This window comes from Silene latifolia, chromosome Y (assembly GCF_048544455.1).
Source record: "Silene latifolia isolate original U9 population chromosome Y, ASM4854445v1, whole genome shotgun sequence".
NCBI classification, from domain to species: domain Eukaryota; kingdom Viridiplantae; phylum Streptophyta; class Magnoliopsida; order Caryophyllales; family Caryophyllaceae; genus Silene; species Silene latifolia.
In genome coordinates, this window is record NC_133538.1 from 226668407 (window position 1) to 226684732 (window position 16326).

Genomic DNA, 16326 nt, shown 5'->3' on the forward strand with positions numbered 1-16326 from the left:
GCTAAGGCTTGGAGGGGTGAATCAAAAAGGAAATCAATGCAAGGGACGAAATTAAGCTAATTTGGCTATGTGAGGTTCATACAAACAGATTTTGTTTCATATCATGTGCACAAAAATGTAATGCAAATTCATGGTCTAAGGACGAAATGATAAACTTATGCGTCTTGATGTGACACGCCTCGCGAGGAGGCCTACTCTCAAACCTAGATGAGGGCGGGGTATGAATGTACCCACCCTAGAACGCTCTACCCTTACTTTTGAGTGGCTAAGTCGAGCCCTAGGTCTGGTCTACGGTCCTAGGTCTCACAAGATCGGTCTAAACTCATTGGCTAATCCCACCTCCCTCGGCTAACTAAGAGGCCACGGGTGCAAGACACGGGGAGAGGAAAGGCACAATTGGACAAAGCTCATCATGGGGGAACTAGGTTCCCTTCCTAGACCGTGTTCTTTCTTCAAAACCTTTATTTACAAACGGATGTAAAACTTAAAATTGAAAAACATGTATATACAATAACATATGCATGCTAAAATTGAACAAAACAAAAATAGAGACATGCAACAAGATGACTAAGCCTAACAGCACACCAACACCAACAATCCAACAGTTCCCCACAGGAACATCCAAGGCACAAAAACCCGTCCTCCTCCATATTACATAACAATATAAAAAGAGAGAGAATGGAAAAGGAGAAAGATATGAGAACGTGTATACCAAGCGGTCTTCTAGTCTCCTTTTTGCCTCAAACGGTCAATGCCTATGCCAAAAGTTAGCCAACAAACAACATATATATACAATACAATGTTTTTGTAATTTTTTCTGAAATTTTTCAATTTTTAGGCATTTTCTTGAAATTTTATCAAATTTAAAAATAAAAACAAATATTCACAAGAGTGGATATTTCCCTCCCCACACTTGAGATGTATATTGTCCTCAATGGACAAAAGCATAAGGAGTGAATAAGAAAAAGAAAGGAACATATTTTTGTATTTTTTTTAATTTTTGAAATGAAAATAACATGTTTTTGTATTTTTTTTTTGTTTTTGAAAATGAAATGACATGTTTTTGGAGTTTTGCAATATATGAATTTCCTCCCCACACTTATTTATTTACATTACTTCCAAATGGAAATAAATGTGTGGAGGAAAATAAAAATTAAAATGCAAGTTTTTGGAAAGTTTGTTTTTTTAGGCCCTCCCCACACTTATTTATAAACATGGGAGGGCATGTTGGGAAATAAAAAGAACATATTTTTGTGATTTTCTGTTTTTTTTGGAATCTGCTGTCCACACTTATCTATGGGCATAATGTGTGGAGGAGATTCGGAAATTAAAAATGCATGTTTTTATGATTTTCTCAATTTTTTTCAATTTTTTTCGTTTTAGCATTATTTGGGGATGCAATGCGCGAGTTAATCTAAATGCAAGAATTTGATACAATGCAACTAAGATGTATGAATGCAAGCTACATGTGACAATTTGTACTAGAAATGAAATCTAAAGCAAAGTATATGAATGCATCTAATACGACTAATCTACATATGATACAAGTACACTAAATGCATGCGAAATTTAAATATGAATGAGAGCATTTGGATTAAGGGAGAGATCATACTTGTCTTTTGGATTGAATCGGGAGGAAGATGGCCACCAACGCGGCCGTCAAGACTCGGAGTCCATATCATCATCATTCTCTCCGGTTCCATACTCGGAGCCTTGAATCAAGTCATCGGGGTTGAAGGTGTGGTCACCTCCACTTCCGCCGGTACCCATGAGACCTCCCGTGAAGTCTCCACTCATCATCATCACGCCAGCGCCACCTCCCGTTGAAGGATCCCCCATAAAGACGCCACCGGACCCCAAAGCAACCACGTCACTAGCAAAGTAAGGGCGGATGCCCCTCACCCAATGGGCGTCATGCCCTTCCGGTTGATACTCGGGCCTGGGGGGAATATGGGAGCGGAGAAGTAGTCCGGTTGGAGGTTAAGACCCCCGTGAATCATCTTCCCGTCCTTACTAGAGTAGTTCCCGTCGGGCCAAGTATAGTAGGAAGGGTGCGGGGCGTCAAAGGGCATGTACTCCCGTCTACAAAAATCATCGTAGATCGGGTAGGAACCGGTGGATTGGTCGTAGTAGATGCGATCCAACTTCTGCCCCAACACATCTCTCTCACTCGCGGCCTTAGCCGTAGAAATGTCCATCCTCTCCATCCACTCGGTAAGGGAAGGTGGTAAGGGAGGGTAGGAAGGTTGACCCGAGGAAGACCCCTCACCGGGTTGGAATTGCCATGGTGGGGGTTGGTGGGTTTGCGGTATATTATATTGGAGTGAGGAAGGAGTGACCAGTCTACTATCCCGTGAATACACACGTGGAGGGTTAGAGGGAGGTTGATCGGTGGATACCTCCGCTTCAATCGGGAGTAGGTAGTCGTCTTTGTCTTGCTTAATTTTTATGGCGGTGACATTGGGGAGCGAGACTAAGTTCCGGTAATTGATTTGCCAATACTCACGTCCGTCAAGGGGATTGACCTTAAGCCACTCAAGCTTTGTGGTCAAGTAAAGTTTGGTCAAATATGTATCCCCGGGTATCCAATTCATGGTGGAAAGGTCCACCGGACGGTCTAATGATCGAGCAATTCGGGTGATGATGCCACCCACATGGATCGGGACTTTTTGCCCCGGAGAATTGGCAATTTTTGACAAATGAATAGCAAGGTGGTGAGCCACATTAATCTTGAAGGCGGTGGGTTTTGTAAACAAATAGGACCCCCAAAATTTCCAATTCATTAGTCCTAAATACCCACAGCTCATCCACCGCAAGAACAGTGCATCCCATAAATCTGTGCCAAACCCGAATGACGGGGTTATGGCAACTAATTGCGGCCCTTTTACCCCAACGACATCCTCTAGACCGGAAATGGCCATCCAAACTTGGGAATAATGAAATGTAGTGAGAGGGTTATGGGATGAGGCATTTTGTAACCCAAACATATTAGCCAACCGGCTCAAAGAAATTGTGTGGTCCCGATTCATTAGACGAAAACTAAGGGTAGCCACCAAATTTGTCTGACGGTGCTTGCTAATTCTTAAGCTACTCAAAAATTCCCATGTAAGTCGAGGGTAAGTATATTCATGCATGTGGTGCATTCCCCTCATTCCTACCCCGGTGAAAAGAGCTTCCGTCTCCCTAGCTAACCCGAGGGCCGATAAAGACGGATGATGTAAAAACTTTATAGGGGTAAGGGGACGATTTTTAAAGAGGATAAACTTACCCTTTTGAATTTGGGTGGCAAATTCCACTGATTGAAAATCTGGGTCGGGGTTGGTGTCGTTGGCAGCACGCTCGATTAGCTCTGCTTGGGCCCGTGAAACACCAACTCTTATTCTCCTTCCCGCCATATTGAAGATTAGAGGGGATTTGGTGAAGTTTGATTGAAGATTGGTTGAGATTAGAGGGAGTTTGAGGGAATTTTGAGGGAAAATGAGGGAGAAATGAAGGAGTAATGAAGGATGAATGTGTCGAAATGAGGAAAATTTGGGGTTAAAAGTTGTTTTAATTCATGGTCTGCGTGTGCGTTGTGCCGGTCTGCCGGCTGAGCACCCCCCAATTTTCAAATTTTTCGAATTTCTCTTCATTTTCAATTGTCCTTGCTACCGATGGACCAAATGGATGCCGGTCCGCCGGTAGAACACTCCCCTCTTCAATTTTTGCACAATTTGACCCTTTGACTTGTGTGTCCTGCCGGTGAGCCGGCTGCCGGCCTACCGGCAGAACACATCCCATTTTCAATTTTCTCAACTTTCTCAACTCTTGATGCGTGCCATGCCGATGGGCCGGCTGCCGGCCTGCCGGCAGAACACGCTCTTTGATCTCCTTTCTTCAAATTTCTTAAGTGTAATGTTGTCCCCGCCGTTGAGCCGGCTGCCGGCCTACCGGCAGAACATACATACACTTTTATTTTCTCAGAAATAAATTGGGCTCGGTGCCGGTAGGGGCACCGGCTGCCGGCCTACCGCCAGAACCCACTTTTCAGCTCTTTTTCAACAGTTTTCCTTCAACTTGTTCAATTTTCATTAACTCGGAAATCGAGACTTTTCATTTGACCTTGGGATTCGTGTTTTCCACAGTTAAGCCGACGCATCATGTCGGGATTTTGGGTCAAACGAAATGAAGCTTGTTTTCCTCATAGGTGACCTCTGTCTCCAAAGTTGACAAAATATGGTTCTAAATCTCTCATTATCTACCTAAAATGCATGTTATATACAAATTGCATCGGTTGCCTCCCATGTAGCGCCCTTGTTTTATGTCGTAGGCTCGACGAAGTCATGAATTACAATCAAGTATGGAGAAGGTAGGTATCGATGGAGCTTATATTCTTCATGATGGGTGCTATGGCAGTGTAATGCTTAAGCCTTTGTCCATTTACTTTGAAAGCTTGGTCTCCCATCGGATATTTCAATCGACCCATGGGGAAAAACTCGTACCACGGTGAAAGGTCCCGACCATTTTGACTTTAGCTTCCCCGAAAATAGCTTGAACCTTGAGTTAAAGAGGAGAACCAAGTCTCCCACCTTGAATTCCCTCCTTAAAATTGGCTTGTCATGGAACTTCTTCGTCTTCTCCTTGTATATCCTTGAACTCTCATATGCATCGAGGTGAAATTCCTCCAACTCATTCATGTCAAGAAGCCTTTTCTCTCCCGCTTTCTTCAAGTCAAAATTCAAGAATTTTACCGCCCAAAAGGTGCGGTGCTCCAACTTAACGGGGAGATGACAAGGCTTACCGTAAACCAACCTAAAAGGCAAAGTGCCAATAGGAGTCTTGTAGGCGGTACGGTACGCCCATAGAGCATCATCTAGCTTCATTGACCAATCTTTTCGAGATCTTGCCACAGTTTTCTCAAGAATAGAATTAATTTCCCGGTTAGAGACCTCGGAGTTAAGGCGACATTGAGGCTCAATAGAAGATGCACCCCCATCCTCCAAGTGAATGCGGTGAGTGCAAAAAGAAGGGCTAATTCCCTTGATATCATCAATTGAGTACCCAATGACATCCTTAAATTTTTTCACAACATCAAGTAACTTTTGAAGTTCGGTGTCATTGACTGCACTATTGACAATATTGGGTTAAGTGTCATTAGGGCCAAGGAAAGCATGTTTAAGAGTAGAGGAAAGAGGTTTCAACTCCACTTGAGGAGGCGTAGATCTCTCCTCTTTTTTACCATCCCTTCTCATGCTCTCAAATTCCTTGTCCGGGTCTTATTTAATTGTTGCTTCCATGGCCAAAGCATACTCCCGATACTCCTTGAAATCTTTTACCTTGCCCTCAAGGAATCCTTGCAAACCCTTGCCTTCATCAAATTTCTTCATGTCAACCCATTCCCCTACCATGTCAATCATGTAACAAGAGTTTTCTTCCGAAGGCTCCTTCATGGCTTTGTTCAAGGAGAATTATACCTTTTCTTCACCAACTTGAAGAGAAATCTGCCCATTTTTCACATCAATCATGGCACCCCCGTGGAAAGACAAGGGCGCCCCAATATGATGGGAATGTTTGAGTCTTCGGGGATATACATTACATAGAAGTCACAAGGGAATTCAAGCTTCCCCACCTTGAGTGGGATATCCTCCACAAGACCAATTGGGTATTTTACTGACCTATCCGCAAGTTGAAGAGAAACCCTTGCTGGGGAAAGCTCATAATCCTTCAATTTCTTGAAAATCTTGAGAGGCATAAGTGTAATACTACGGTTTTCCTAAGCTGGTACTCGGCCGAGTATGGCCTACTCGGTCGAGTAGCGTGTGTCGTGTATCCTGTTTGGCTACTGCCCAGGAACACTCGACCGAGTATGTGGAATACTCGACCGAGTAGAGGATACTCGGCCGAGTATACTCTATACTCAACCGAGTATCCGGTTCGTCGAGTGTTATTACCGCGGTTTAATTTAGAGATGATTAGAACGATATAAATATGTTAAGCAGTTTCTAATTACATCTTACAAAGCCTAAACACTTCTACGACACTCTAATTCTTCCTAAATCTCTCCCTAAAGTGTGTGTGGTCTTTAACAAGTACATTCGTTCCTTCGTTTCCTCGTTGGTAAGTCTCTTATGCCTTGTAATCATTTAATAGATTGTCTTTAGGGTTTTGCTCTAATTATTAATTTGGGTTAATTTGGGGATTGTTGATTATAATTGTTGTAGGTGACGATGTTGTATTTGTTATGCATATTGTATGATTGATTGCAGCATAGCCGATTGCGAAAAGGTCGGATTTCCCTACTCAGTTACTGTTAATTGATTTAAGATTGTGTTTGTATTGTAATTGTTGTTATCTGCTGATCAAAGGAGTACGGTTGTTGTGGTGACGGTGGTGATGTGGTTGTGTTATGACGGTTGTGGTGTTGTGACAGCTGTGATGCTGGGGTGTGTGTGATTGTGGTGGAGTCACTTGTGGGAGTTGCTTCACACCCTAGTTCACCCTCCGTTGAACCCGTCACGAGAGGGGATGTGCACATTAAGGGACAAGGATTGATAGTCGCTCGTTGATGAGATGGACTTGGTGGGGATGGGCTGCGGTCCCTCACCGGTGGAGTGGATTACCTGTTGCGATGGGTAATCCGGCAGGGCTACACACTTCGGTGTGTAGTCAGTTACTGTGGAGGATGATCAGCCGGTTACATTGTTTGTGCACTTGTCTTATTTTGACTATGCAGAACTAACCCCGTTGTTGTTTTATAAAACCTGCGGTGATCCATTCGGGGATGGTGAGCAGATTGTGACACGTAATGCAGATGTTTAGCTATGGGACAGTCATGGAGAGTCATCACTCGAGTCTAGCTTCCGCCGTCAAGAGACTTAGTTTCCGTTCTTTATAATTATTAGACATTTCACAGTTATACTTTGGTTTGGTCTTGGAAACGTGTAATCGCTAACTCTTTATACTTTAATAAAGGTTGTTTGGAATTGGTAACTTTGATATACTAACCTCGGGAAACCGAGATGGTAACAGCCTTTCATGCTAGGGTAGTCCTTGGTAAGGTACCTTGGTATGAGGGGGTGTTACAAAGTGGTATCAGAGCCGAAGATTCTGGCACCTAAAACTAATCAATCCAATGAAGTTAGGGAGTCTAAATAAAATGAACCCGGGGAGAGTTGTTTGGAGCTACCGCAAAGACTTGGGAGACGTCCCGAAGTCGCACTAAGGCCCTTACGATCTTTAACCGGTCACATGGGGGAGTCTTGGTCAATGTTGTATGTTTGAGTCGTGTGTGTGTAATACTTGTAACTTGAGCCTTGTGAAATGGTTGGATGAAATGGTGACAGTGTTGGAACATGGTAGTATATGAAAGGTGAATTGTGAAAATTGTATATGATAGATATTAGTTTGAAGTATGTTGAGCATGTTATATGTTTAATACGTGGCATTTAAAAAGGGTAGTTGCGCACGTGTATATTTTGATAGAAAAGCATGTGTAGGCTACGAATGTCGAGTTTAATTTTCATGTGGGTATGATAAGAGTTCAATTATGTACTGGTTTCATGAAGTATTGAGTTTTGGTTTACAAAATTTGATTTGTACGAAAACCGTTTATGGAAGGACTGTCTTAAAACTGTCATAAGTTGAGTTCTATAAACGATATTGCTGTAATTCTAGTTGGAGGTGATACCTTGTCTTCTTAAGATTCTAACTATAGGTCACACGCCCAAAACGACCAAGTAACGAGTGGGATATGACTGTTTTACGAAAATTGGACGGTGCTGAGAACTGCGCTGATACTCGACCGAGTAGTCCCTACTCGGCTGAGTATCTTTTATACTCGACCGAGTATTCCATATTCGGCCGAGTAATCTCTCTGTGATAATTCTTTTTAGCTTCTGGAGTCGTTAACTTGGCCGAGTAGTGTTATTACTCGACCGAGTACCCTGTACTCAGCCTAGTATACCATGTACCCGACCGAGTACCTCAGTGGGCGGCCATCTTGAGTTGGTGGCTATGTTTTTACCTTAATTTTGAGTCGGTGGCTATGTTCTTACATTTTTTTTGAGTCGTGGGGTATGTGCACACGTATGTCTTGAGTCTTAACGCACTCTTTTATATATGTGACGGTTTTGATACGTAAGTTACCGAATGTTATGATATGGAGAATGCCGACTTATGAGGGACATATGTTGGATAAGGAAGACATGTGTTAATGTGGTTGTGAGAGATATTGGAAAAAGGAAAGGGAAGAATGATGAGCTAATTGAGGTAAAGAGTATGTTTTATGAGATATGGTGAGTGATATAGTCGTGAGTTGAGTAATATAAAAGTAAGTATATATGGGCAAAAGTGATGTAAGTTTAAAAAAACGTGAGAATGAACGATTGAGATGAGGGTAAGGAATAGTGGCATATTGGGATGTGTAAGAACTTATGGAGGGAGACGGTTAGCATTGTGTTGCTTAAGGATGTATGTAATGAAATGCTGCTTTAGAGGGATGGAGACGAGGGGTATATAGTGAACTTAGATGGAGTTATGTCGCGATGTGGATTTGTAGATAGTGACCCAGTTTGGGAATTTGGATTATCAAGAAGTGAGTCAAATGTAAAATTCTTTGGGCAATTAACGGTATGAGGTGAATTGTTGGTTTTCTAGGGACACGAAAGAGAGATACAACTAATTAAAGGGTAACCGTTAGTTGTGGGGACTTGATGGTGACAAGTGTGAGTGAGTAGTATGATGAGAGGACCAGTGATAAGGAAGAAAGAGAAGATATCGATATGAATTAATAGAATTTGAGTTGTGGAGTTACAAGAAGGTAATCGGATTATTAAGGAGTTAGGTAGAAGAAGGTAGAAGATAAATTATTAAGTGGTGTTACTGGGCGGAGGTAAATTGGGAGAACATTGAACAAAGTTATGGGACATGGACAAAAGGAATCATGGAATAGGCAAAATAGCATTATGTGAGGATGTGAGTTAATAGTGATATAGGAATTTAGGACGACATGTTAGCCGTCGGTTTTGAGGTATTAAGGGAGTAAGAAGCTGGAAGAGTGTTTATGCGATGTGAGATTTTGGTGGAGGGTTAGGTTACGACGCAATAAAGGATAGATTGGAAATAATGATGAGGTAGATTTTGTTGATGGATTTGATGTTCGTTATTTGGGATGATAACCAAAGCGAGGAAACAAATTGTTATATTAAGAAGTGATAGTAAGAGAGTAGTCGCAGGAAGGATGTTGGTGTCATAGTATTGTCACTGGCGGTTGAGGACGATGTTACAGTAGGGAAGTTAGTTGTTCTAATGGGGTTGATTTTGTGGAGACTGATCAGTATGTATGGTTGTGGGGGAGTATAAGAGGTGGATATACGAGGTGTTCGCTAGAAGTTGGGTACTGATGATATGGATACGTTCGCCGGATGGTGATAATTGTATGTATGGGAGGATATGTTATGTAGGACACCTGAGTTAAATACGGATGAGAGGTATTCATTATCAAGTGGTAACTTACGTAATCAGAATTGGCTAGTTAGATTCGATTATGGGTCCATGAGGTGTGTAAAACTTTTTGTGAGGTCCTGGCCTCACGAGTAATGGTGTGGCGTGATAGTTAAGAGTCGTTATATGAGTGTTCCGCATCACATGTTATTCTTATATGTGTATGTATGATATCTGTAAGTAATGGTGTGAGGTTCCGGCCTCAAGAGTCATGGTATGGATAATATTCATAAGATTGGTATTTGTGATCCCGTATAATATGCTGCGTTGTGATCTGGTAGAGCAGTTTTAAGAATGTCTTGTGGTCAAGGAAGTTGTGCTGAGTCAGTGTTATGAGATTATAAAAGTTGTGATGGCTATCGATATGGTTGTTGAGCTTCGAGTGGCGATCTGGGCACGGTAATTCGTGTTGTGATACGAGTATTTTTTTATTGTCATAGATTGTTGTTTGTTTACTGCTATTTCCTGTCAGTGTCGGTCGGGGCATATAAACCGTTGTTTTGTTTCCTGATGTTTCTTACCAGTGTCGGTATGGGCATGGTTCTGTTGGTTTTATAGAGTATGATATGAAAGAGAGTTGGGTATGGTTCTGTTGTTGTCATGGTATAGTAATAATTTGTTAATGGGAGACAGTGGTGAGAGGTTGTTGGAGTACTTTTGATCTTGTTTAGATGAAGCATTGGTGGACATAGTTGTGGCAAGAGAATTGTGGAGCATGTGTGGTATTAAACTGGAACTACATGTGGTTTAGCACCTTTTCTTGGGATAGTGAGTACGGAGTTTTGGGACTTAGTATCTTGTCAAGTTAAGGGTGAGTTTTGTGGTAATAAAAGAGATGAACTTGAGAAGCTAATGTGAGTATGTGTAACAATTGTGGATTGTGAGGTAAGATCGTGGAGATGAGTGTGTAAGTATATAGGAGTAGGTTGTTTTGCGGTAATGTGGAAGAGATGGAGTGGTGGTTATACTGAGGATTTTATGATATATGTTATGTGAGTACAGAAGAATTGGAGGCACGAGAACTGTTAGAGAAAGAGAGCTCTGGATATAGGAATGGTTGTAGGTCTTGAGGTTATAGTGGGTTACCGTTGACATGCGGTGGTAATGAGGTTTATGGGAGGTATAGCAAAGGAGCTAGTATTAGTGAGTTACGAGGACGTAACATTTATCTTAAGAGGAGTAGAAAGGGAAAAGAGAGTTTGATGGTTGTATATGTTATAGTACAATCGGAAGTTTGAGTGTTGGTGTAGAGTAAAGGATGGATTCGTGTTGTGGTTGATTTTATTACAGGTAATGGCAGTGCTCATAGTAGTATGATATTTAGGAGTGTGAGTAAACTTCGATAGTGTTAACGGATTAGGTGATGATGTTTATGTGTGTGAGTAAACTTCGAGGACGAAGTTCGTTATAAGGGTGGTAGAATGTAACATTCCGTTTTAATGGTTGATCTTGTCCGATGGATTGTCTTGGTAATTTAGGGTGCTAGTGAGCGTTATGGAAGTAAGAAAGAGTTGGCAACACTTATGTTATGGTTATTCGATAGTACTATGGAGTTAGTATTGAGAGACTATGCTGTAGTTGGGACGATATCGTGAGTCATGTTGTGGAAGGGAGCGTGGTTGGTGGAGTTAGTATTAGGTGTCCATGTTTTATAGGTTGGGTTGGAACTTCGGGGAACGAAGTTCTTTTTAAGGAGGGAAGACTGTAATACTACGGTTTTCCTAAGCTTGTACTCGGCCGAGTATGGCCTACTCGGTCGAGTAGAGTGTGTCGTGTATCCTGTTTGGCTTCTGCCCAGGAACACTCGGCCGAGTATGTGGAATATTCGACCGAGTAGAGAATACTCGGCCGAGTATACTCTATACTCGACCGAGTATCTGGTTTGTCGAGTGTTATTTCCGCGGTTTGATTTAGAGATGATTAGGGCGATATAAAATATGTTAAGTAGTTTCTAATTACATCTTACAAAGCCTAAACACTTCTACGACGCTCTAATTCTCTCTAAATCTCTCCCTAAAGTGTGTGTGGTCTTTAACAAGTACATTCGTTCCTTCGTTTCCTCGTTGGTAAGTCTCTTATGCCTTCTAATCAGTTAATAGATTGTCTTTAGGGTTTTGCCCTAATTATTGTTTTGGGTTAATTTAGGGATTATTAATTATAATTGTTGTAGGTGACGATGTGGTATTTGTTATGCATATTGTATGATTGATTTCAGTATAGCGGATTGCGAAAAGGTAGGGTGTCCCTACTCAGTTACTGTTAATTGATTTAAGATTGTGTTTGTATTGTAATTGTTGTTATCTGCTGATCATCGGAGTATGGTTGTTGTGGTGACGGTGGTGATGTGGTTGTGTTGTGACGGTTGTGGTGTTGTGACAGTTGTGATGCTGTGGTGTGTGTAATTGTGGTGGAGTCACTTGCGGGAGTGGCTTCACACCCTAGTTCACCCTCCATTGAACCCGTCACGGGAGGGATGTGCACATTAAGGGACGGGGATTGATTGTCGTTCGTTGATGAGATGGACTTGGTGGGGATGGGCTGCGGTCCCCCACCGGTGGAGTGGATTACCTGTTGCGATGGGTAATCCGGCAGGGCTACACACTTCGGTGTGTAGTCAGTTACTGTGGAGCATGATCAGCCGGTTACATTGTTTGTGCACTTGTCTTATTTTGATTATGCAGAACTGACCCCGTTGTTGTTTTATAAAACCCGCGGTGATCCATTCGGGGATGGTGAGCAGATTGTGACAGGTAATGCAGATGTTTAGCTATGGGACAGTCATGGGGAGTCATCACTCGAGTCTAGCTTCCACCGTCAAGAGACTTAGTTTGCATTCTTTATAATTATTAGACATTTCACAGTTATACTTTGGTTTGGTCTTGGAAACGTGTAATCGCTAACTCTTTATACTTTAATAAAGCTTGTTTGGAATTGGTAACTTTGATATACTAACCTCGGGAAACCGAGATGGTAACAGCCTTTCATGCTAGGGTAGTCCTTGGTAAGGTACCTTGGTATGAGGGGGTGTTACAATAAGACTAATGCTTGCCCCCAACTCACACAAGGCTCTCTCAATATGCACGATCCCAATTTCACATGGTATGGAAAAGCTCCCCGGATCTTCAAGCTTTTGAGGAACCTCATTCATTAAAATGGCGCTACACTCCTTGGATAAATTCACCGTTGAACTTTTGCTTGAAATTAGCTCCTTCAAGAATTTTTCATAGCTTGGTATCTCCTTGATGGCATCAATGAAGGGCATGGTAATGTTGATTCCCATCATCATGTCCATGAACTTTCCATACTTTTGTTCAAGCTTTGCCCTTGCCAACCTTTGTGGAAAAGGAATTGGTGGTTCATAAGTTCTCACAACTTGTTGTTTGGGCTCTTCTACAATCTTTGTGGGTTCATCAATTACCTTTGGAGTCTCCACAACAATCTCCACAATATTATCATCAACCTCTTTTTCTTCCATCATCTTTGGTGGTTCAACCACATCATCCGGTTTGCTACTCTTTCTTTTCTTGATGAATACTCGATCCTCCAACTCTCTCCCGCTCCTCAAATGAATAGCATTTATAGTTTTTGGATTCTCCTCGGTTTTACCCGGAAATTTCCCACTTGAGGCTTGTAATTGGCTCACTTGAGAAGCCAATTTGGAGATTTGATTGTCCGTCATTCGTTGAGCGTCATTCGTTGAGAAGCTTGCACTTGAGTTCTCAATTGGTTGATAGAGGATGTTGTCTCCTCTTGTTTTTGGTTGGAATGAGTGATGAATTGTGTTTGAGAGTTCATCAATTGCTCTATCATGAGCTCCATGTTGGATTTAGGTTGGGTGGATTGTTGAAAGGGTTGAGAATTTTCTTGAAAAGGTTGAGAATTTTGTTGGAAAGGTGGGTTGTTTGGTTGGTTGAGTGGTTGAAATTGTTGTCTTGGTTGGAAGGATCTTCCTTGGAAACCCGGTGGACCTTGGTTGAATGTTGTATTTGGCTTTTGAGCTTAGAAGTTTTGTGTAAATTGTGGCGTTTGGACATTTTGTGAGCCATAGGAAAAGTTTGGGTGGGCTCTTATTCCGGGGTGGTATTGGTTGTTGTTAAATGCTTGCTTTGCCGGACTAGACTCCCACACTCCATTCACTTGCTCCATGCAATTGCCCTCTCCTACCATCAAAGGACACTCATTTGGTGGATGTCCTTGATCTCCAAAAATTTTACAACTATAAACTTGGTTCCTCATAGAAGAAGAGTTGCTAGATGTGTTGTTTGAACTCATCAAGGCAACTTGTTGCTTGAGCTCTTCTATTAACCCTTTAACCTCAACATTATTGGCCGACTAAACAGTTGAATTTCCCTTTCTCTTGTGCCTATCATTATTCCAATCAAAAGTACGAGAGGCCATTTCCTCAATAAGCTCCTTGGCCGTCTTGTGATCAATTTTATCTAATACCCCCTTTCCCAAGCCGGAATCTAGGTTCATCTTCATTTCATTGCTCAACCCCTCATAAAATTTGTTGATCAACTCATCATCTCCAATCCCGTGATGAGGACACAACCTTTAGAGTTCCTTATACCTCTCCCATGTCTCGTAAAGGGTTTCATCATCTTGTTGAGTGAAGCCTTGAAGCTCACTCTTTATCCTTGCGGTTCTTTGTGGTGGGAAGTATTTGTTTAGGAAGGCCTTGGTGACATCATCCCAAGTCCGAAGAGAATTGGGTTCACAACTCTTTAGGCACTCCTTATCACTCTCCTCAAAGAGTAAGGAAAGAGCCTAAGGCGGAGAGCATCCTCCGACACTCCATTTGCTTTGAACATGTCACAACTATCCAAGAATTCATTGAGATGTTCATTGGGGTTTTCGGTAGCCCCCCTTCCGAATTGGTTTCCTTGGACTAGTTGTAATAAGGTAGCCTTCACATCAAAGTTGTTGGCTTGAATAGGTAGCTTGACAATACTTGGGTTCACCACCTTCTTCGGAGCCAAATTATCCCGCATAGGAACCGCGACCATGGTGTTAGATTCTTCTAATACTCCAAAAGGATTCTCAAATTGATCAATATTTTCTTGTCGATCGCTTTCTTCTATCGGTGGTGTGTCTAGAAAACCCCTTCTTCTTAGAGAATTAAGTCTTCTTGCCGTAGCCTCAATTCAAGATCAATAGGATATGTTGGTTGACCTCTTCTTTGTCGCCTACTCATGCAAAAGACCTAAGCACTCGAAAGAAAGGATTAGTAACAAAGGACCTAGTCTAAACTAGAATGAAAACATATAATATCTAGCCATACTCCCCGGCAATGGCGCCAAAAACTTGATGGTTATCAAATTAAACCTCGCAAGTGCACGATTCATCGTTGTACACTTTTGAGGGTCGATCCCACAAGGAGTTGGTAGACTACTAATCGTTCTAATTCCCGAGTTTAGCTAAGTCAAACGATAATAGGGTAATGGTAGTAATCTAACACTAAACTAGCAAATTAAGAGGCAATTAAACAAGGCAAGTAAAATCAAGCTAAAAGAGATTAAGAGATAATCAAATGATAGGAAAGGCTAGAACTCGGTTCTCCCACGACTATTCGTAATTCCACATAGCAATTCCCTAGGCTAATATTAAGGGGTAGAAAGGTAAGGGGGAGATGGCTCTAATTCGCCTACTAACTCCCTCTCGGGCTCATAATAGGACACTAGATCTACCCACCAACCCCCCTCTCAGGTTCAAAGGTCGTAATCCCTAACTCAATACCCAACTACTCCAAAAACATGCATTTTTCCAAGGTGGTCAAGTAATTGGTCAAAGTCACTAAGCAATCATCGTATTCCGGGTCATCCCATTCCTCCTCTCGGAGGTCGATTTCAAACACTAGCCTAGAGGTACCCTCCCTTGGTTCTCCCTTTCGGTCTCAACCTAGGTTAGTGATAAGACCAATTTCCGGGTATCCAATTTACAACCTAACCAACTCTCGTTGGTGGACAAGAGTTACAAATCAACGCTGCCCAAAATTAGTCCATAAACCATGTCATTCCTCTAAACTACCCTCAACAATTTCCCCCAACAATTAGCCTTTATGAGAATCAATTAGTGAAATTACTCATGTCGGGTCAAATTGAGTCCTAGTAGAAGACTACTCACTAATCATGGTTCTAAAAGCAATAGAGATAATAAAGATGGATTCTTTAGGCATAATCATGGTGGAAGAATAAATTCTACTACTAATCATGCAATAATCCAACATAAATTATGAAGAAGGACAATTTAATCTAAGAAATGATAATGATTAAACTAAAAGACACAACCTTTAACACAAGTAACTCAAAGATTCAATCTTTAACAAAAGAAAATCAAAGACTCAATCTTTGGGTTTAAACAACAATGGTGAACAAAGAAAAGATGAACAAGAGAGAGAATAACAACAATCAAACAACAACGATTGAAATTCTAACATAAACAATAAAACAAAACTTGAAAGAAAAGCAAATGTAAACAAATGAAATTGGGAAGAGAAATTATACCAACTCAATAGCAAAGAGAAGAACTTGGATTTAAAATAAGAAAGGAGATGCCTTCAATCTTCTTATGACTCAATTTCTAACACTAATTATAGTCTAATTATTGAAGAACTTGCTCCAATTAAGGAAAGATTAACAAAGTAATTAGTAAAGTTTGAAACTTGGAAAATGGAATTAAATTAGATCTAGGGTTGTGTGTACAAATGGTTAAGGGAGGGGGTATTTATAGTCTTTCATTGGATTTAGAAAAGAAGAGCAACAAAGCCCAATTTCGCAGCCTGTTGCGTTCTGCCAGTGGACCGGCTACCGGTCTGCCTGCCGATAGCGAGGTCATTTGAAATTTGTC

At 41.6% G+C, this 16326-nt stretch overlaps 1 protein-coding gene and 1 non-coding gene across 2 annotated transcripts; one reads left to right on the forward strand and one right to left on the reverse strand.

Moving 5' to 3' along the window:
* Positions 1–4403: 4403 nt before the first annotated feature.
* Positions 4404–13159, reverse strand: LOC141630165 (uncharacterized). Its single transcript, XM_074443030.1, has 2 exons — positions 12541–13159; positions 4404–5101 (listed from the first exon to the last, which is right to left on the reverse strand). The coding sequence occupies exons 1-2, from the start codon at positions 13157–13159 to the stop codon at positions 4404–4406; spliced, it is 1317 nt and encodes a 438-aa protein (XP_074299131.1).
* An 852-nt stretch (positions 13160–14011) lies between these two features.
* On the forward strand, positions 14012–14118 carry LOC141636122 (small nucleolar RNA R71). The gene has a single exon (XR_012540756.1). It is a non-coding gene; the product is annotated as a small nucleolar RNA R71 (small nucleolar RNA).
* Positions 14119–16326: the final 2208 nt, after the last annotated feature.

Bases quoted from the DNA above. Each gene is read 5' to 3' on its own strand.
- LOC141630165 (XM_074443030.1), bottom strand. From the start codon at position 13,159: ATGACGGACAATCAAATCTCCAAATTGGCTTCTCAAGTGAGCCAATTA. The intron at 5,102-12,540 runs GTGAGTTGGGGG...TCAATAGTGCAG, and splicing joins GCATATTGAGAGAGCCTTGT to TCAATGACACCGAACTTCAA.